Source organism: Panthera pardus, unplaced genomic scaffold, assembly GCF_024362965.1.
Source record: "Panthera pardus isolate Hobbes unplaced genomic scaffold, ASM2436296v1 HiC_scaffold_24, whole genome shotgun sequence".
Taxonomy (NCBI): Eukaryota; Metazoa; Chordata; class Mammalia; order Carnivora; family Felidae; genus Panthera; species Panthera pardus.
Genome location: NW_026526810.1, coordinates 137,991,159 through 138,011,169, shown reverse-complemented (window position 1 = coordinate 138,011,169; position 20,011 = coordinate 137,991,159). Strand labels below are relative to the sequence as shown.

The 20,011-nt window shown below is 65.8% G+C and overlaps 1 protein-coding gene across 1 annotated transcript; it reads right to left on the bottom strand.

Annotated features, from left to right (window-relative positions):
* Nucleotides 1–1,790: 1,790 nt before the first annotated feature.
* On the bottom strand, nt 1,791–19,499 carry ADSS1 (adenylosuccinate synthase 1). The gene is made up of 13 exons (XM_053889898.1): nt 19,245–19,499; nt 11,955–12,057; nt 9,696–9,758; nt 8,919–8,969; nt 8,538–8,604; nt 7,667–7,774; nt 7,484–7,565; nt 6,598–6,724; nt 5,871–6,025; nt 4,404–4,528; nt 3,518–3,615; nt 2,265–2,414; nt 1,791–2,183 (listed from the first exon to the last, which is right to left on the bottom strand). Exons 1-13 carry the CDS (start codon nt 19,437–19,439, stop codon nt 2,131–2,133), a joined length of 1,377 nt encoding a protein of 458 aa, XP_053745873.1. The 5' UTR covers nt 19,440–19,499; the 3' UTR covers nt 1,791–2,130.
* Between the last annotated feature and the right edge of the window lie 512 nt (nt 19,500–20,011).

Here is a 20,011-nt window from a genome sequence, read left to right as displayed (position 1 = left end):
AAGAGCACATCAGTCACGATCAGTTACCGATTTGTCTTTTACTCCCGTATCGAGCTGAGGCCACTGTGAGCCCCCTCCTCCACTCTGGGGCTGTGTCATTGGTGCAAAGTAGAGCACCTTATAATTACTCAGGCCCTCAAAACACCTGATGCTGGAAAAAGGGGGCTGTGAGTACCAACCCATCCCTCAGAGCCTCCTGCCCCTGGGCCGTGAGAGTGAGGAAGTCAGTGCCAGGAAAGGACCACTGCCCCTGGAAGTTGGTCTTTTCAGCCTGTAAAACTCCACAGACACCCGAGGACGTTGCCTGAGGCTGCCTCTTTGAGATTTTGGCCAGAGATGGAAGAAAACCAACAACGGTTTGTGTCCAAGCGAAGGATTTAGCAGCCACTACAAGACGGAGATTTGAAAACATTTTTGCAGCTATTATAAATTGCTGGTTAACCTTCCGAAGCCAGGCTTGGAGCTTTTCGTGTAGAATGAAATGATTTCTCTTCTGAAAAATGTCTACTCCGCTTGACTGACAAGGGCATCCATTTCTCTGTTGCGGCAAAATGCTGCCGGACGGTCACCTCACGTGGAGAAGCGTGCTCCCAGGGGGCAGGGAGGAGTGCGGGGTCCAGCGTGGCTGAGAGGGTGGCTCCACTTCCCCGAAGAACCCACCCCTGCCTCCGGGCTCTTCTTTGGTCCTTCTTGCTGCATCATGGAAGGAGATGATTCTCAGGAAACTCAAAGAGCAGTTTCTGCTGTGTTCCTCACCTCTGCCTTCAAGCGGCTGTGCTGCTTGGGGACTGGAGACCCAGGGAAGCTGGTCGGAACCCGTTTTCCTGGCTTTCTTTCAGATCACTGGACACTGCTCTGGACACCGTGTGGAGCGGTCTGCGAGCGTGCCTGAAACCGCAGGAGTCTCAGAACGGGAGCACTGAAGATGCCGCCACACGGTTAGCATCTCTGAGGGGCGAGCCAGCCACACTGCAGCCCGCGGCCCCTTCCTGGACCAGTGTGGTCCCTGGGAAGCAAGCACCATGGGCACTTGGCCCATTTCGGTGAGCCCAGATGACAGTGCCAGTGTGGCAGAGCCAGGATTTGACCCTGACCGATGATGGGTCTCCCCACTGAATTCCTTCTCTCCAAAGTGATATTGAAAGGGCGGTTATTTTCCTGAATTTACCCCCAATTCTGGAGAGTTGTTTGAGGACGCTACTCAGCCTCCAACGGAGACCACAGTGAGCTGGTTCCCGCTCTGGCCAGTGAGGAAGTGACTTACTCGGGGCGCCTGGGCAACGCAGTCAGTTAAGCGTCTGACTCGTGATTTCGGCTCAGGTCACCATCTCACGGTCTGTGGAATCGAGCCCCATGTCGGGCTCTGTGCTGACAGTGCGGAACCTGCCTGGGATTCTCTCTCTTTCTCTGCCCCTCCCCTGGTCACTCGCACTGTCTCAAAACAAATCAACTTAAAAAGCGACTTATTCCACTGACGTTTCGAGGGATGGGGGCAGGTGGTTGCAAGTGACGTGAAGAGGGGCCTGCTGGTGGCCTCCCTCTGCCCGGGCAGGGAGGGCTCCCAGACCAAGGGGATGCTCCTTTAACTGCCCCCGTTAGCGAAACATCGAATGGCTGCAGGCTCTCCTACACGGGCTCCCTCCAGTTTGCCGTCTAAGCAAGCAAACGGCTTGGCTTCATGACACCAGAGACCTGTGGCACCCCCCCCCCCCCAGACTGTCGTCACAGCAAAGCATTAGCAGCACCTTTTAGAGTTTAAAAGTCAAAACGAAGAGACAGAACAAGACATGTACCGACCACTACCATTCAGTGGCTACTAGATTTGTTTATTGCTGAGCTCCAACCGGCCATACAGCCATGTGACAATTAACGTGCCATAAAAGTTCTCTGTTTTGAGTACTTGGGCTCATTTTAAATAGCAGGATTTAAAAAAAAAACAAACAACAACTGTCCACAGCCCTGGCTGTCAGATGTTTGAGTCACTGTAGACATCAGTGGTTGAGCTGAAGGCTTGGAGAGAAATATAAAAGTACAGAAAATTGTTTCCCTAACTCTTAGTTTACGGCGCTGATTTTGTGGCTGATGATGCCGGATGGGACGCTGCGGCCTGCCGGGGTCAGCTCTGCTTGTCTAAAACAGCTGGATCATGGAATCTCTTGATTTGCCGACACCAACCCATTTCACTGAAAGGGAAAAGGGTCGCTCAGCCCCAGGGTTTTGGGGCAGGGAGAGGGTGGGGTGGTGGCCGGGGCTCGGGCACCCACCTGCCACTCCGACGTGATTCTCCACGAACCGGATGTAGTTCTGGGCCTGCGGGGGGAGGTCCTCCCACTTCCTGGCGCCCGTGGTGTCCGCCTTCCACCCAGGCAGTGTTTCATATTCGACCTCGACCTTCTGCAGTATCTCCTGGTTAGCTGGGGAAACAAAGGGTAGGGGCTGACCCATGTCCCGAAGATGCTGGTGTCTCAGGCTGCCCATTCAGGGGCCTGCTTGCCGTGGGGCTGAGCCGCGAGGAAGGCAGGCAGCCCTGTTTGTTCTCAGAGTTGCAGGGTGGTTTTAGGACACTGGCTGTAACCCTTCCAGACCAGGGGGGACACGTCCACCCAGACGTGGGTTTGCTAAGTGCTCTGATAGAACGTACACTGGTGACTCAGCTAAGGAACTTCACGGACCCCACTCGGAAATTCTAAGGGTCCTGAGGCATGAAGGGTTCCTGAAAAACTCTTGGGTCCCGTTCCCGGGGCGAGGGCCCCGCTCTAGCTGTGTGGTTCCTGGCACGTGGCTCACGGTAGATGCCGACCACCCCTTATTGACGGAAGGCGCTGGAACACGCCGTCTACTGCAAGGGTCCTCCTTCACATGCTCCCCTGGGCCCTGGATCCCTGGACTCACACCACACTCCTGCTGTGTCCTCTCAAAGGTCGGAGACCAGTAGGGCCAGGGCACACAGGCCGAGAGGACACCCGCAGCCCCCGCAGCCAAGCGGCACTGGTGGGTGGCGGGTCTGCGCGCGCGCCACGGGCGAGGGAGGGCCACTCCCCCCACCCCCAGCTGAAGGCGGGAAGTCGCTGGCAGGGGCGCGGCCAGGTGCGTAAGTGACAGATCCAAGAAAACATGAGCCTTTGTACTTTTTAAAAGATTTTTAAAAGAACGGATGCACGGAAGCAGAAACCCATCAGGTGTTAAACGGTCTGACTGAAAACCGTGCTTTCCTGGGTAGAATAGTCCGCTTCGTGTTTGCACAGAGTCGGCCACACGGGCCGCTCGGGAGCTTCCGGTGCTCCCGGGAGCTGGGCCTCGGCAGCCAGTGCCTCAGTGTCCCCGGGGGCTGGGGCCAGCGGGTTGGCTCCCACCTGTCAACCCTCTCCTGGGGCCAGGCCTCCCCAGGGATGAGAACCTGTGACTGGCAGCTCCCGCCCAGGACTGGCCGGCTCCGGAGACAGGCGCTCGCTCTGCACGTTTGACGTGCAGACCCTCCCCTGCTCCAGCCTCTTCCCACCTCGGGTCTTTCCGGTACCTGGGAAATAGGGGATCCTCTTCCCGTTCAGCTTGTACGACACACCGACTTTGACCTCGTCCAGGGCATCCAGGATGTCCAGCTTTGTTAAGGCCAGCCTGTCCAAAAGCCAACAGACCGAGGCACGCTGGAGAAGCTGTTCCGTTCGTCCGTGCCCCTTGCTTCTCTACAAAGATGAGGGGGTCCCAGGAAAACGCGGTGCAGACAGGCTAGGGAGTGGGGCTTGTGCCCGTCCTCGCTCTGCTCACCTCGAGGGCCCCCCCACCGGGACCCCGTCCTGGCGGCTCTTGCCCTATTTGCCCTCCGTCATGGCTCCGCCTAAGTGCTCCTCTGCGGGCAGCTGCCCCATGACCCCAGGGACTGGCGGCCTCCCCGGGTGCCAGCTCTTTCCGGCACGGGCCCCGGGCCCCGGGCTCCATCCTGCTTCCTCCGTGTTTCCCTCCTCCCTCCCTCACGGACCGGGCCGAGAAGGCTCGCAGGTGGGTCTCCCCGTGCTTGTGAGTCCGTGGTGGCCTCTGTGCCCGGCGCGGACACCCCGTCTTCCACGCTTCTGTGTCTCAGCCCTCGGCGCGCAGAGCGCAGCCGCTTTGGCACTAGGTCCTACTTGGGGACGGTGGCCCCCTCCCACGGCCCGACCCAAACCTACAGACCTAACGGAGGCGCTGACTCGGGTCCAGCCAGGCCCAGGCCGGCCCCTACTGTGCCCGTGAGGACGGCCGCGTGCGCCCCTGTGCGCCGGCGTAACCTGCTGCGCACGTGCTCAGCCGGCTCTGACGTGCTCGGGGAGGGGGGCCTCCCAGGGGGACCTCCCTGTCACCCCCACTGCGGCCTCACCGTGGGGAAGGGGAGACCCTGTGGCAACAAACAGGCGGGAAGGGCTGCTCACGCGGTAAAGCCGTTGACCATGTGCGCGTATCGCAGAATCATCAGGTCCAACCAGCCACAGCGCCTCTTCCTGCCCGTGGTCACCCCCCACTCGTGGCCACGGCTCTGTAGCAGGTCCCCGATTTCCTGCGTGAGAACAGAGCGGGTCCATGGTGCCACTAAAGGGAGCCCGCACTTGGCTGCCTCTGTGCTCAACACCTCTCTCTGCTGCCGCCTCCTCCCCTCTTCTCCCCTCCTCTTCCTTCTCCCTCCTCCTCTCCCTCTTCTCCCTCCTCTCCCTCTTCTCTCCCTCTTTCTCTCTCTCCTCCCTCTCCCTCCTTCTCTTTCCCTCCTCCTTCCCCTCCTTCCTCTCCCTCCTCTCTCCCTTCTCTCTCCCCTCCTCTCTCCCTCCTCCTCTCCCATCTCTCTCCCTCCTCTTCTTCCTCTCTCCTCCTCTCTCCCTCCTCCTCCCCCTCTTCTCCCTCCTTCTTCCCTCCTCTCCCTCTCCTCTCCCTCTTCCTCTCTCCCTCCTCCCTCTCCCTCTTTCTCTTTCCCTCCTCCTTCCCCTCCTTCCTCTCCCTCCTCTCCCTCTCCTCTCTCCCTCCTCTCCCTCTCCTCTCCCTCTTCCTCTCTCTCTCTTCCCTCTCCCTCCTTCTCTTTCCCTTCTCCTTCCCCTCCCTCCTCCCCCCTCCTTCCTCTCCCTCCTCTCTCCCCTCCTCTCCCTCCTCCTCTCCCATCTCTCTCCCTCCTCTTCTTCCTCTCCTTTCTCCCTCCTCCTCTCTCCCTCCTCCCCTCCCTCTTCCCTCAGGGGAATGCTTGAAATTACACCCCCTGACAAACCCTTCCTCACACCTGGCTTCTCCCGTTGTTCCCACGTTCTCACATCCCCGGCAGGTGTGTCTGCAGCTAAGGCTCCCCGATCGGGCCTTGCCGACCAGTGGGGTTGTGTTCTCAATGCCTCCTGAACACACGGGTGGGGAGCATGGCAGCCTCTTGTCCCCCCCGATGGCCCGCGAGGACAGAGGGGGAGCTGGCCCTATAGCTTTGCGCCAGGGGCAAGGTTTATTTCTGGGCAAGATCCCCATCCCTGTCCCTGCTCCCCCGGCCCCGTGAGAGCCCTGGCTGCTCCTGGACGTGGCAGCCTTCCCTCCCCACGCCGGTCTTCACACGCACCTGCTCGGGACAAGAGCCTGTGCCCTCGCTGCCAAGGGCACAGGGCCATGCTGAGAAAAGGCCAGTGTTTTCCTGACGGTCCCTGAGCTGCACCACACGGGGCGCCCTGAGGGGGCTGAGGCCCCCCGCGCGCTTGCAGTGTGTCCCGGGGACACGAGCTTCCGCGGTGCGAGGCCGCTATAGCGTGCAACCTTCTGTGCGCTCATCTCTGCCTGCCTCTGCCCTTGCCCTGCACATCCCTGCCCGCCCCGCCGCGGAGCACCCCGCACCGCCTCTGTGTCCCCCTGCTGAGGCCCCGCGGGGGCTGGGGACTCACGTTGATCTGCTCGGTGGGGAAGGCGCCGATGCCCACGCGTGTGGTGTAGGCCTTCACCACGCCGTAGACCTCGCCTATGTTCTGTGGCGGGATGCCCAGGCCAGTGCACACGCCGCCCACGGTGCAGTTGGATGATGTCACAAAAGGGTAGGTCCCTGCAAGACAGAACCGGACGGGGGGTGTCCACCGCCCCTGCAGATCCCCCCGGCCCGGGGCTGCCTCTTGGCAGAGGACAGCGGGCGGTTCGGCCTCCCCTAAGTCCCCTTGGCGGGGTCTCCAGGGCCAGTGGTCTCAGGGACCAACCTGGGGGAGCTGCCTGCAAGGGCACTGTGAGTCAGGCCGCTGTGGCTCAAGTAGGAGTCTGGGGGTGAACAGAGGAAGAAGGCTGCTCCCAGCTTGGATGGTGGGGGGCCTCCCCTGCTGTACCAGGTGGCCTCGGCTCGGGTGCGGCCACGGGGTCGGGACAGGATGTACAAGGGCCCACACGGCCGGAACCACCGGCTGTACCCAGCCTTGCGGGGAGCCCTGGGCCCAGCTCCGGACACTCTCCCTTCCTTCTAGATCGTCTCTCCCTCTTCCCCCCTCCCAGCTGAAGCAGGAAGACTGGGGCGGGGGGTGCAGCGTGATCATCCTCAAGGGGAGCCCCGCCCCGTCCCGTCAGTGGCCAGCCTGGTCCCCAGCAGGCACGAAAGGAGGTCCGCTGGGAGCAGCTGGGGTGGGGACCTACCGAAATCAATGTCAAGGAGGGCTGCGTTGGCACCTTCCACGAGGATCTTTTTGGGGGTGCCGTGGAGTGCCTCGTACATAAAGTAGACGCCGTCTCGGACCATGGGTCGGATCCGCTCAGCAAAGCCCTGTGGGGGGAGGCAGAGGGAGGCTGCGGGGGACCAGGCCACGTCCGTCCAGCTCCAGCCCCGTCTGACAGCCCGATCCTTCCAGTACATTCCTTTCCCGCGAGGGTCCTGACCTGCTAACCTGTCCCCAGACCTGGAACAGCCCCTGGCCCCACCTGAGTCTTATCTGCGACTCTCACGAGCCTCTTCCTGCTGTCATGGGCTGAACTGTGTCCCCCCAGTTAATCTGTCCGAGTCCTGGCCCCCGGCCCCTCGGAATGTGACTGCGTTTGGAAACAGGCCTCTAAAGAGGAGATTACGTTGAGGTCACTGTGGTGGGCCCTAATCCAACGTGACTGGCATCCTCATCGGTTTGTCCCTGTCCTCATTCACAGCCTCCAGCAAGGACTGGAAGGAGCCAAGATCCCAGCCTTGGAAACTTCTGGAAGGGCTCTGTGCTCTCCTCATCCTGTCCCTGACCCCATGCTGCCCCTCTGTGAGTCAGCAAGGCCCCCTATACCTCATGCCCCAAATAGGACGGGGACAGCCTCTTTCTCCAGTGCATCCTGGGAAACTTGCCCTGTGGGAAAGCGAGGGGCCCAAGCATCCCCCGGCCTCCCGAGGGGACCCTCCTGACCTGGCTGGCCCGAGGTCCCTAAGAAGGCCAGCCGCCCCATAAGAATGCCCTGTGACGGCGTGCCCTGTGAGCGTTCCGTGAACGTCAGACAGGGCGTCGCGCCTCTGGCAGGCTGCCCGCCGTGCCAGGGGTCCCTGCTCTACCTTGAGCCTTTTGAGTTGACCTTCAACATCCACTTCCAGGGTGGGGAACATGGACCGGTGCTGGTGAGCCAGGTTCTTGAATCTGCAGGGGTGACAGTGACTGCGACCCCTCGCCCCGCCTGGGTGTCCGCGCCCCTCCTCACTAGCCACGGTCCCCCCCTTGGGCTGCGGACGGCTGGGTACCTGGCGGAAAATTCATCAAAGTCCGACAGGAGGTCACAGATGCGGAGGCCCGTGCGGGCCGCTTTGGAGGAGTAGGCAGGTCCGATCCCCTTCCTGGTGGTGCCGATACTGGAAGATGGGGCGGCCGTGAACACAGGGAGCCCGGCCCCGCAGGCTGCTGGGGGCCCCGGAGAAGCCCGGACGCTCAGGGCCCCGGGCCGGCACCCCTAGACCCCGGTTTGCACCCCTACAAAAAGGGTAGAGCTGGCAGGGGCGCTTCCCAGCAGTAGCACCTGGAGTCTGGGGCCGCCTCTCCAGGATGGGGGTGTGGGGAGGGGCTGGGGCCCTGGGAGGTGGTCCCGGGCCAGCCCTAGCCCTCCCCTCGTCCCAGGCCTTGGCTCTAAGACATCCTGTCTGCGTTCGGCCCCGGCTTCCCTCTTGCGGGGCACTGAGGCTGCTGCCCTGCGTGTCCGCCCAGGGCTCGGCCGACGGGACGCTCAGCACTGCCACCTGCTGTACCTGCGTGTGAGCGCGCGCGGTAGGCGTGCGCGTACCTGCGTGCACACGTGCGGCAAGTGAGCATGCCACGTGACGAGGCAGGACGGCCACTGCCTCACCCCGTCCTGACTTTGAGAGCCAGCCGCTGGCACACTCTCGCGAGGATCTTTGGAGGCCAGGGAGACAGCCGTTGGTGCTGGTGGGGCGAGGGTTTGGGCGGCGCGGTGAAGTGGTGGCCCGTGTGTGTGTGTGTGTGTGTGTGTGTGTGTGTGTGTGTGTGGCGGGGCGGGGCGGGGCCGGGGCACCAGCGGTCCCGGTGGCTTCCAGTGGACCTCGGCCCCCTCTCCGCACACCCCAGGGCCCCCAGACTCGAAAGCCCCCCGGAGACACTCACTTCTTCCCCTCCTGCGCCTGTCGCTGTACTTCCTGCAGCCCGTCCACCGCCTGGTGAAAGTCAAACACTGCCCGGCCAGGCCAGGGTCCCCAGGGGGAGACAGACACAGGGTTAAGGGCCTCGCCTGCGCAAGCCCAGCCGCCCGGGACAGGTGGTCCAGTTTGAAAGGGGACATACTAGGATCTGGCCGCCGCCCAGACTCACGCGTCACCGTGAGTCCCTCGGGCCTCAGCTTCCCCATCTGTCAATGGGAACAGTGACCCCCACCCACTGCCCACCTTCAAGTTTTCGAGAAGGCCCCGTGGAGCTACGGGGCCCAGCGTCCCGGGGAGGAGGGCCGCGGCCGCGTCATCGCTCACGTGGCAGGTGGGTGGAGCTTACCCAGGTGGGCGCGGTCAGAGATGATGAGCCTTTTCTCCCAGTCCTTCAGACCTGCGGCCACCGGGCAGGCGGTCAGCCCTCAGGGGCAGCTGGCCCAGCTCCCTCCCAGGGCGAGTCCACAGAGGTCACCAGGGGTGTGCCCTCCCCTCCTGGCCTCTCTCCCCGCCGAGGGCCCCGGAATCTCCCGCCCCACCCGGGACGCCCCCCACATCTCCCTGCGGGGCCTCCGTCCTGTCACTTCTTGCTGCTCACGGCCCAGGGTCAGGTTCCCGTTGACTCTTCTGGCTCCTGCCCTGAACTCGAGCCCTGAGGCCGAGGCACGCTTCCTCCTCAGACCCCATCAGGGTCTCAGGGCTGCGGCCTCTAGACAACCGTCACGGGGCGCAGTTGCCCAGACACCTGGCCGGTGGCCTCGCTCTAGCCCCTCTCTGCCTCCTGCCTCCGGAAACCACATCCTTGCCTGCAGGCGTGGCGGACCCAGCGGTCCCCAGTCCTGGCTGGGGGGCTCCAGCAAACTCCAGGTCCCAGGGCCCCTCCCTGACTTCCTGGATGTGACGCTCCAGGGCCACCTGTCCCCCGTGTCATGAAAGCACCTTACAAACACTGGGGCCCACAGCCAATTTGGGGCCTTAGGCCGCCCTGCTCTGTGCGTCCTGGAGCGAAGTCCGGCTTTCTGCAGGTGCAAGGCCAGCAGGAGGCGGGTGGGGGCCCGGCCGGGTCGGGGAGCCCCCCACCCCAGAGCCGGGCCAGGGTGAGCGCGTGGGGACGCGGACCCACCTTTCTTCTCATTCTTTTCTGCTTCTTCAAACAAGCCGGGTAAGTGGACGACCACCCCATTGCCTGCAACACACGACAGGAGACTGGATTGAATGGCAGACCCTGGCGAATTCGGTGAGAGCGTCATCAAGCGTGCGCGCTCACGGCAAGTGGGGTGAGAGCGTCATCAAGCGTGCGCGCTCACGCTCCCAGCGGCCGTGTTCGCGAAGCCGGGCCCCGGACGCGGTGAGCGGGAAGCAGACTGGGCTCTGGCCGCGCTGGGAGCCTGCGCAGCCGTACGAAGGGAGGACGTTCGGACCTGCTATGCACGCGGACCGCGGGGACACGACGCCGAGTGCAACAGCCCAGTCCCCAAAGGACCCACACAGTGTGGCCACTCACACGAGGTCCCCAGAGGAGTCAGATTCGCAGAGACAGAAAGTAAAAGGGGGTGCCAGGGGCTGGGGGTGAATGTTTAATGGGGACAGAGCCTCAGGCTGGGAAGATGGAAAGTTCTGGAAACGGACCATGGCGGTGGGTGCGCTACAGTGTACACGTGCTTCGTGCGCTGAGCCCTGTGCCTGAAGGTGGCCAAGAGGGGAAGCTTACGTTCTGCGTATTTATCACGGTAGAGACGACAGGGCCCGAGCAAGACAAAAGCCAGCACGGAGCGTTTACAGGGACGGACAGCGTTTAGTGGTGGCTGTGGCGGGGGCAGGGCTCCAGCCAGGGGCGTGAGGGAGCCTCTTGGAGTGATGACAGTGTCCTAGGGCTGAGTTGTGGTGGCGGCTGCGCGACTGTGGCGAATTTCACAGCACGTAGATTACACTTCAGTAAAGCTGCCAGGGTTGATTTGAGCAGCGGAAAAGCGGGAGAAATGCAGCCCCAACCGTGCCCGGACCCGACCGGGGCCTCCGGGGAGCCGAGCCTTCCCTAGCCATACGACGCTGGAGTGGGATCCACATACATGCTTTACACGGGCAGGGACCGAGGCCCAGAGTAGGAAGGTGGCTGGCCCCAGGTCACATGGCGCGTTGGTGTGGGGTCCGACGTGAAACGCAAGCCCTTTCCTCTTAGACCAGAGGCAGTGGGGCTGGGGCACCTGCTGCCTTCCCATGAGGAACCCCTCCTGCCCCGGTCCCCGCCAGGGCTGGCGGTGGCACGGGCTCGGCCAAGGGAGACGGGACACAGGTCCAGATGGGAGTGGCTCCGAGACTATGCGGTCCGTGCCCGGTACAAAAGGTCACCTAAATGCCACGGCGTCCTGAGATGACCGCGTGGCAGGGGCCCAGGCAATGTCGCAAGCTGAGGGGCAGCTGTGTGAGCTCTGGCACGTTCTGCCCCTGCCCAAGCACGCCGGTGGCTGGGCTGAGCCCTGCCGTGCTGCCCGGTGACCACCCAGCCTGGGCTCCGGCTGCTGGCCCCCGCCCGCCCCAGCTCCTCAGCGGCAGGCAGAGCTCCTCCGATGAAGCAGTGCCTCCTTGGCCTTGCTTCCCGCCAAGTGGGGCCCGGGGCCTGGCTGCAGCAGGGCCTCAGCCTGCGGGTTGTCCCCGGGCTGTCCTCGGCCCCTGCAGGGCACCCGAGTCGGCAGTCCTGCAGCCCTCTCCTCTGCCCAGCCTCGCCTGACCACACACAGCCCCTCAGCCCACACGTTCCTTCTTTTCCCCGACACTGTGCCCTCACTGGGCTCACACGCAGCTGCAGACTTCACTTCCCATCCGGGGAGGGGCGGATACGTCACCAGTGAGGTCCTGCTAAGTCGTGGAAGGAGCCGGAGGAAAAGTCCTGGACACCGTGGGAGGGCGTCCCGGGGGGCCTGGCCGGGGCAGGGGGCTCAGGCTAAGAGCTGAGGGCAGGACAGGCAGTCCAGCCCAGTGGCCGGGAGGGCGGGGAGAGAAAGAGAGGCAGACAGAGACAAAGAGACACAGAGCGGGAGACCCCACAGTCCCGGAAGGGCCGCGAAGGTCCCGGCCCTGAGGGCGAGCCGTGCTGTGGGGAGCGGGTGGTGAGGAGGCTGGGCCTCCACGAACGCACACACACGCTTGCCTGCACACGTGCACGTCCCCATCCACACGGCACACTTGCTCTCACACTCACACACGTGCAGGCGTGCAGACGCTCACGTTCACGCCCATAGTCGCAAACGTGCTGGTCCCTGCGGCCCGGACGGGCCTCCCGCCGCCCCCTCTCCGTCTGGCCCAGCCCCACGTGGCACCCCGGGCCCATCTTGCCGGCACTCTCGGGACCCCAGGCTGGCGGCTGGGCACGGCGGACACTCACCGATGAAGGACACGGCCTTGGTGTTGATGATGCCGCTGGGCAGCAGGTGGAAGTCGTACTCCCTGCCGTCCACCACCACCGTGTGGCCCGCGTTGTTTCCGCCCTGGGAACAGAGACCCGGCTGAATGTGCGGGAGCCTCAGGGCTTGGCCCTTCCCTGGGAGGGCCTGCCAGCTGGCTTGGCAGAGGTCGCCCAGAGGTGCTTATAACTCCGCCCCACCTGTGACCCTCTCTGGGGGTCCCTCCTCTGATGCGGGAATGAGGGGCCAACCCTCCCAGGAAGCACAAACCCAGACAGGCCCCCACAGTCGAGCTCTGCGGTGGCGGACCCTGGTGCCCACCTCCGGGGCTGGGTGAGGCACAGGTGCAGTCATTGGTCAGCGGGGCCACTGCTCCCACCCCCTTAGCAGGGGCCCCTCCCTTCCCGCCCTTTCGGCCTGTGCCTCCCATCGAAGAATGAAAAGGAAAAAACAATTCCGAGGCCAGCCCTGTTCTGGGGACACCCAGGTGACGGTGGGCTCGGACTGGCTGGGGTGGGTGGCCAAGCCAGGGGAGGCCAAGCCCCAGGAGGGAGGCCCAGCCTCCTGTTCCCACCAGCAGAGGGCACTGTGGGCACCCCGGCGGCCCCTGGGGCGGGAAGCCTGCTGGCCGGTGCCCCGCCTCACCCGCCTTCCTGCCCTAATCTCCGCAGAAACACAGGCTTATCCATCGGGCCTCTCCCTGCCGGCCCGCTGTGCTCCAGCCTTGCGAAGGGGGGGGGGGCGGGGGCCATGGTCTTGCCCGCCCCAGGCGGGTCTGGATGCCAGCAGCCCCCTCCCCCCACCTGCCTACCAAGAGTACCTGCTCCTTCCAGTCCCTCCACACACAGCCCAGGGTGGGGGGTGGGGGGCATGGCCGGGAGCCTGGGGGCAGCGAGGGGCAGACACTGGAGACCCCCCAGGCCAGAAGCTTTCCCTCCTGCGCCTCCCATCATGCATCAGTGCCCTAGCGCATCTCCCGGACTCCCACGCGCCCTCCACCCCCACTCACCCCTGTGAGCTGTACCGACTGTCCCACACGGCCCTGCGAGAAAGCAGTTCCACGTGGGGCCCCCCCGGCTCCCCAGCACCCCGCTTATTTAGTGCATGTGGACGGTCTTTCTGGGTCTGCTGCTGCCCGGACACGGTGTGGAGGACCCTCTCTAACAGACCCCTGGGGTCACCACGACCCAGGACCGGGCCGTGTCCCCAGGTGCTCTGAGGCCGGCAGGGGCCGAGCTGCCCTGGGACTTGAAGGCCGGTGGCTGTGGGAACGGACCGCAGGCTCCCGGCAAATGATGGTGGAAAGGGATGGGCTGCCCTGTGGGGAGCAGACAGGAAGGGTGAAGGGGCGGTGGGGGCCTGGGAGCCCAGGGGGGTGTCCCACGCGCAAGGGCAGGAGGACAACACCAGGTCGCAGGGGGCTCAGGACAGACACGGTGCTGGGAGGTGACCCGGGTGGGCTGCTCCAGAGGAGACAGGGAAGGGGCATGAAGACAGCAGATGCTGGCGGGCTGGTGGTGGGGGAGGGGAGCGGGGGCGGAGGGCTCGGCCCCAGAGGCACACGCCGTCCTTGCTCTGCCCCGGCCTCGGCACCGACCCCTCACACAGGCCCCTGCACACGTCTACGCGCACTGGACGTTCATGCCCCGTCACAACTGCCGCCACAGGAGGGGCGCCCGGGGGTGTGGTCTCCACTGGCAGATGGGGCCACTGAGGTCCCCAGAGAAGTGACCGCAGCAGGATCCAGGCTGGGCTGGACGCAGGCCCCACTGCCTCTCTGCAGACGCCTGCCCCCCCGTGGCCGCTTCCTGCCTGCCCCAGCTGGGCCCAGACACCCCCCCCTCCCTCCCCACTCTCCCCGTGCCCAGCACCAGGGTCAGCTGGCCCCAGGACACACACACACACACACACACACACACACACACACACAGAAGCTCCTCACGCACACCCCCACCTTTGTTTGCGGTAAACACGGGTACCTAGGAACAGGCACAGGCCGTCGTGGGCCAGTGGGCGTCAGGTGACTGCTGCCAGCTGCAGGGCCCAGGCGTCAGGCCATAGTCCTCTCCCGGGGGCAGAAGCTAGCCCCAGGAGGCCGCGCCCGGGGCCTGTTTCTGAGAGCTCCAGGGGGACTGTCCCAGAGCTGCCCCGGTCTGTCCTCCCCCAGGTCACATGCAGGCCGCTGGTGAGGTCGGGGCAGGAACACCCCACCTGCCCTCCTCAGGTGGTGGCCCAGGCGCCGTCTGTAGTCCGCAGGCCCCAGGATGGGTGGGCCAGGGGGCCGTCGGGCTGAGGGTGCAGCCCCACACACTACGGCCGGATTTGGAAAACCGCTTGGAGGGAGGAGCTTGTCTAGGGTCCAGGGAGACGAGTGAGGACACGTGGCCGGCCTGGCCGCCTCCGTGGGGACTGCCTCTTGGGCGGCCCCTCTCGGCCTCCCTGTCCCAGGGGGCAGGTTCTGCCCTGGGGGGGTGAGCGAGGACCACTCCGAACCTCAGGGTGGCCGGGGTGGGGGGTGGGATTCCCAGACCTCGACTCCACTGCCTGAAGCTGGCCTCACCCTTCCTTGTGCCCCTGGGGGGCTGGCCAGTCAGGTGGGAGCTGGGCACAGAGGCAGGGCTCGGGGCGGCCTTAGGGGGCTCTGCCTGCCTCCGGGTCCTCACTCTGTGCTCGAGCCTCAGGTCGGGCAGAGCTCCAGTCCCACTGCCCCCGCCCAGCCTGTCTGGTCACTCCTGGACACCCCTGCCGGCTGCCTCCCTGGAGGAAGAGATCTAAGAAAGGGGGGCTTTCTCACTCCTGGACACAGGAGCAGAACCAAGGCCACGGCTGGCCCGCTAGGGAGTCTGGCCAGATCTGACCTTCCCATCCCTGCAGGAGCCCAGCAAAGGCGGGGCCCAGGCCCCGCAGGGAGCCTCTCCACGGGGCCGCCTGGGCTTAGAATGCGAGTGGCGGCCGTGGGCCGTACAGCGCAGACCCCTCTCCTGCCCCATCTAGAGAGCGGGCCCCACCCCGTGTGCCCTCCGCCACCCTCCTTGGCATCTCAAGGCTGTGCAGCCCTGAGAGCCCGCGCCGGGTCCCCACCAGGCCCCCGAACCTGGGGGACAGAGAGCCCGTGGGAGCCATTTTCCTGGCGCCCTCGGCCCCTCCCTCCAGGAGGCCCCCGCTGACCCCCTGAGCCCCCCTGGGGGCCATTTCCGGCCTGACGGACCTGCCTCTGCAGCTCCCCTGGGCGGGCAGCCGTGCCCTTTGAAGAGCAGGCCCCGGTGCCCAAGTCTGGTCTGGCGCCCGCGGGCCTTGGGAACGCTGAGGGGCGGGCTCTGCCGGATCAGAGGGACCATCTGCTGTTCAGGGATGTCACCTCCTCGGAGGCAACGGGGGGGGGGGGCTGGGAGCATAGAGGGGGGCAGTGTGAAGGGGAGAGGATGCTCCTGGGACGTCACCCCCACCCCGGGCGCTGTGGCTGCTCCTTCTCCCACACCACCCCTGCCCGGCCACCGGTGCCTCTCCGCACCCCTCCTGGCCGCGACAGTCCACACCCACGGGGCTCCGTGTGGCCGCCCTATGGAGGGGGGACTTGTCACCCACACGTGTACTGCTGCCGTCCAGCATCCGTCCCCATCCCTGCCCCCTTTCGCCAGCCCTTGGCCCCAGCACCCCGCTGACCTCTGACCTGCCAGGGCCCGACCCCTACGACCTGCTCAGCCACCACTCCTCCCGTTCTCTCTGAACCCCCAGCTACCCGGGTCCCCACGCTGCTCTGGTTCGGCTCGTTTGGCCACAGTGACCCCTCAGCCCCGGTTCCTGGGGAGGTACCAGCCTGGCCATCTGCCCTGCGATGCAGCCCCCTCCTCCCGGCCCCCGCCATCATCAGCATTGAGGGCCCCAGGCCTCTTCTCCCTGCCGACGTCCCTCATTGTGTTTCTCACACAGCCTCGCCCCCATCCCTGCAGCCAGAGCCTGCCTCCCAGTCCGGCTCACTCTGGACAGGCACCGCCCCTGTCGGTCCCCAGCCCTGGTCCAAGTGCCCGACAAGTGGACAAAGGGAGGGAGTGAGCAGGGAGGTGAGCAGGGGCGGGTGGGGGTGGGTGCAGCTCCTCAGAGGCTGCGGGGCCCCTCCCGGCCTGCCCCCAGAGTGCTTGGGGTCCGCTTGGGTGTGGGTCTGGGTCCTGGGCTGCAGAGCCAGGTTTTATCAGGCTCCTGCATGACACACGGCAAGGGGCCGGCCCTCAGGGGGAGACGCTGGCGGCCGCAGCCCCGCCCGTGGGGGAGAAACCCGGTTCACCCTCCTGTGCGCAGCTTCACCCCGTCTCTGTCTGCCTGCCGCAGGCAAGCTCCTTCACTCGTTCACTCATTCAACCCAAACAAAGAGTTGCCCTCTGCTCAGTGAGGCTCCAGGTGGGGCCTGGGAGGAGGGAGGTCCTGGGCTCGAGGTGGGTAGGCAGGCCTCACCTGCCGGGGCCAGAGGGGGCTGTGTAACCTGGGGGGGTGGCCCTCCAGAGCCGCCGCTGGGTGGTCAGTGCCGTCAGAGGATGCAGACTTGCAGGGGAGGCCCGCTTCTGGAAGCAACCCTGGGCGCTCCCGGCCCCCGTCCCTGTGGAGGGCCCCGGCCCGCCTGGGGTTCGAGGTGAGGTGTCTCCTGATACCCCCCCGGGGAGAGGGGTCCCCGAGCACCAACAAGCCGCAGGGCGTGGCCCCTCAACCACTGAGGCCACCGTGTGCAACACCAGACCTTCCACCACCGCTCGAGGCCCCCGGCCCTTCCCAGGAAGTGACTGGCTGGACCAGTGGAAACCGAGAGACCCAGCATAGCACCCTCGCTCGTACTGAGCACGTCACACACGGAGCCCCGTTTACACCGAAGCTGGAAGGAGGGAATTTTAAATCCTGACCTTGGCGGTCCTGGGCAGGGGGCCCCACAGCCTTCTGACCAAAGTAACTTGGGAGGTGGAGGGAGGGTTGAGCGGGAGCCCCTGGCTCTGTGGGCCTGGGGCCGAGTCCAGGCTGGGGGTGGGATCAAGCAGCAGGAAGGACGCTGAAAGAGGGACCCCGGAGGAGGTCTCGAGGAGGTGTGGGGGCTCGTAGGAGGGGCCAGCAGAGCTCACAGGGGGAACACGTGAACTTGCTACAGAGAGCAGAGGCCCCCGGGGCTGTTGTCACTCGGTCCAGAGGGAGCCCGCCCCGCCAAGAGCAAAGGGAGGCCCCGGGGGACCCAAAGCAGCACCCCCAGCCCAGAACGCTGGGCGCGGACCAGGCACTGCGGGGGCCGGGGCGTGAAGGCTGGGAGGGCACAGAGGCGGGCGCGAGGCGTCTGTTCAGCGTTCAAGTGGCACGGAAAACAGCCGCGGGAGGAAGCCAAGCCTGAGACCCCGGACAGTAAGGAAGGTCGTGGGGGAGTCCTGGGGCGCCGACCACGGGCCCCACACGACGGGTGGGAGAGAAACAGGACAGCGGTGGTGGTGCAGGCAGCCTCAGACCACGAGGGCCGCAGAGGGCTTCCCGGCCGAGCAGAGGCAGGGTGGCGCCAGTCAGCAGCCCCCCCGCAAGACGGCCCCGGGCCCAAGTGACAGGCCAGGTGACCCTTCTGGTCACTGGGGCTGGCCGGCTTCAGCCCTTCCAGGCAGCCACCCAGACGGGACTCCTGGCCCGGCCCGCTCTGCCCGCTGCACGTGCCTGCCGCCCACTTCCCCGGGCCCCTCGCTCCCACGTGCTGCCTGGCTCCCGGGGTCACGGCTCCGTGTGGCTCTGTGCACCCGGTGGCCGTGACTTTGGGCTTCATGCGTTCGCACGCTGAGTGAGAGGCAGCCTTCCCCAGGGCAGAGGCTGGTGCGTCAGCATGCAGCCGGACGCCAGGGCCGTCTCCACGGGTGTGTGGCACACGCGGGGGCCCACGCGTGCTGCTTATTCCCGTTCCTCAACTTCTCCGGGCCTCACTTTCCCAGCTTGTCAGGAGGCTGGAGGGGGGTGGGGTGGGGGCGCTGGGGCTCCTACAGGCAGAGACGCGGGTGATCTCTGTGTGAGAAGTCAGATGGGGGCCAGCCTGCTCTGCCCGTGGCTGGTCCCGTCCGGGACTCTTACTAGTGATGGACGGGAGAGGGCAGGGCCTGGCCTGCTGACCCAGGTGGCAGAGCAGGGAGGCCCCACTCCAGAACCATTTCCAGGACGAGGAGAGCCCACAAAGGCCCCCAGTCTCCTCAGGAGGGAGAGGGCCACAGACAGACGCGTGAGGCTCACTGGGGCCGGCAGGTTACACGGAGGGCCGTGGCGCCATGTGCCCAGGAGCAGGGGGACAGGAATGGGTTCGCTGGCCAGGCTCAGGGCACGGAGGGTGGGGGCCTCTCACGATCCCAGGAAGCACCTTCCGGGAACCCACTGCCCGGAGGGCACAGGAGTGGGCACAGAGAGCGGCTGGCGTGTGCCGAGAGCCAAGCGTCGGGCTCACCCTTTCCCCGGGGGCATGCCCCAGCCTGAGCCCTCCCGGCAGGGGCCAGGGGATAAGGCTACGGACCAGGCAGAGGAGCTCAGGGGTGTCCCCTCCCCACATGGAGCAGCATTTCTGGGCATGGCTCCAAACCGCAGCAGAGCCAAAGCACGAAGCGTAAAGCCCACCCGTCTGTGCCCTGAGCTCTAAGTTATCCGGTCAGCAGCGTGGCTCTCGCTCTGGTACAGGGGCAGTGGCTCCGAGGGAGCGGCCCGGAGGGAGCCCATAGCTGGCAGTGGCCACCCGGGGCCCTTGGGGACAGAGCCCGTGTCTGGCTTCCCGGTGGCGCCACCAGCCCCTGGGTCACCCTGGCCAGCCGTCCGTGGCCCCTCCCTTTCCCCCTGAGTCTGGCCGGGACCCTCCTTGCCCCTGGTCCCTCTTCCTCCGGGTCCTGGCCCCCTGTCCCGCCCTTGCCTCTGCCTCCTCTTGGCTGATGCCCCAGGGCCACCCCGCTGGCCGGCCCTGTGCCAGACCCAGACGGGATGAGAAGGGAGGGTGTCTCAAACCAGACAGAAGCTGGGGGCGCCACCCCACCCCACCCCATGAGGATCGTGTGTCCCCAACTCAGCACTTGTATTTATAGCTCTGCCCTGGCCCCGGCCTTAAGGGGTGGGGCTGGGCGGGGGAGGCGGTCCCTGGGGGAGGGGGCGGGGGGGGGGGGGAGTGTGTGCGTGTGCGAGGGTCGGGGTGTCCAGGAAGGGAAGGTATCTAGGAGGCGTGGCCAGGTCAGGGCGCGGGAGGAGAGGGTCCCCGGGCGTGGGGGGGGGGGGTGTGCTGGGGGGGGGGCCCGCACCTGGCAGCGGCTGATGATGTCGGCGTCCGTGGCCAGCAGGTCCACCACCTTGCCTTTGCCCTCGTCCCCCCACTGCGCGCCCAGCACCACGGTCACCCGGGAGCCGGTGGCCGCCGCCTCCTGCTGCAGCCGCCCCCGCTTGACGCCGCCCGAGCCGGGGGGCCGGTCATTGGAGGAGGCTCGGGTTCCCGACATGCTGGTGCGGTCCTCGGCTGCGCTGGGCCACGGGAGGGCCCGGCCGCCGCACCATTAAAAGGAGCCGGCCCGGGGCAGGGGGCGGGCCGGGGGCGGGCCTGGCCGGGGCGGCGGCGCCTCTCGGTGACCTCCAGGCCGCCGGGTCCCGCCCCCCGCCCGCCCAGCCACCACCGGGGAGCCGAGTTGGGCCGCGGACGCTTACTCATGGAGGTGGGGGCACAACGACCGCGAGAGCGCTGCGCGGTCCGGGTTTCTCCCTCGGGAAGGCGGATGGGGACGTCTGCGCTCCCGGCTCCGAGCGGGGCCTGGGGAGCCCTCCACCGGCTCCCCACCAGCCTCCGACCTCAGGGCTTTAGCGACTCTGGGGGGCCCTCTCCAGGGTGGGGGTGCGGCTTGTAAAAGGGGAGCCGTGTCCTCACACCGCACCTGGGGGGGGGGGGGCTGCATCTTGGGGGCTTGCAGCGCACCTGCCCTGAGGTGAACCTGGGTCCCTGGACCCAAGCGCGCACTCTGGTGGCCAAAGAGAGAGCGCGCGGCTGTCCCCTCCCCCAGCACACCCACGCATGCTCTCA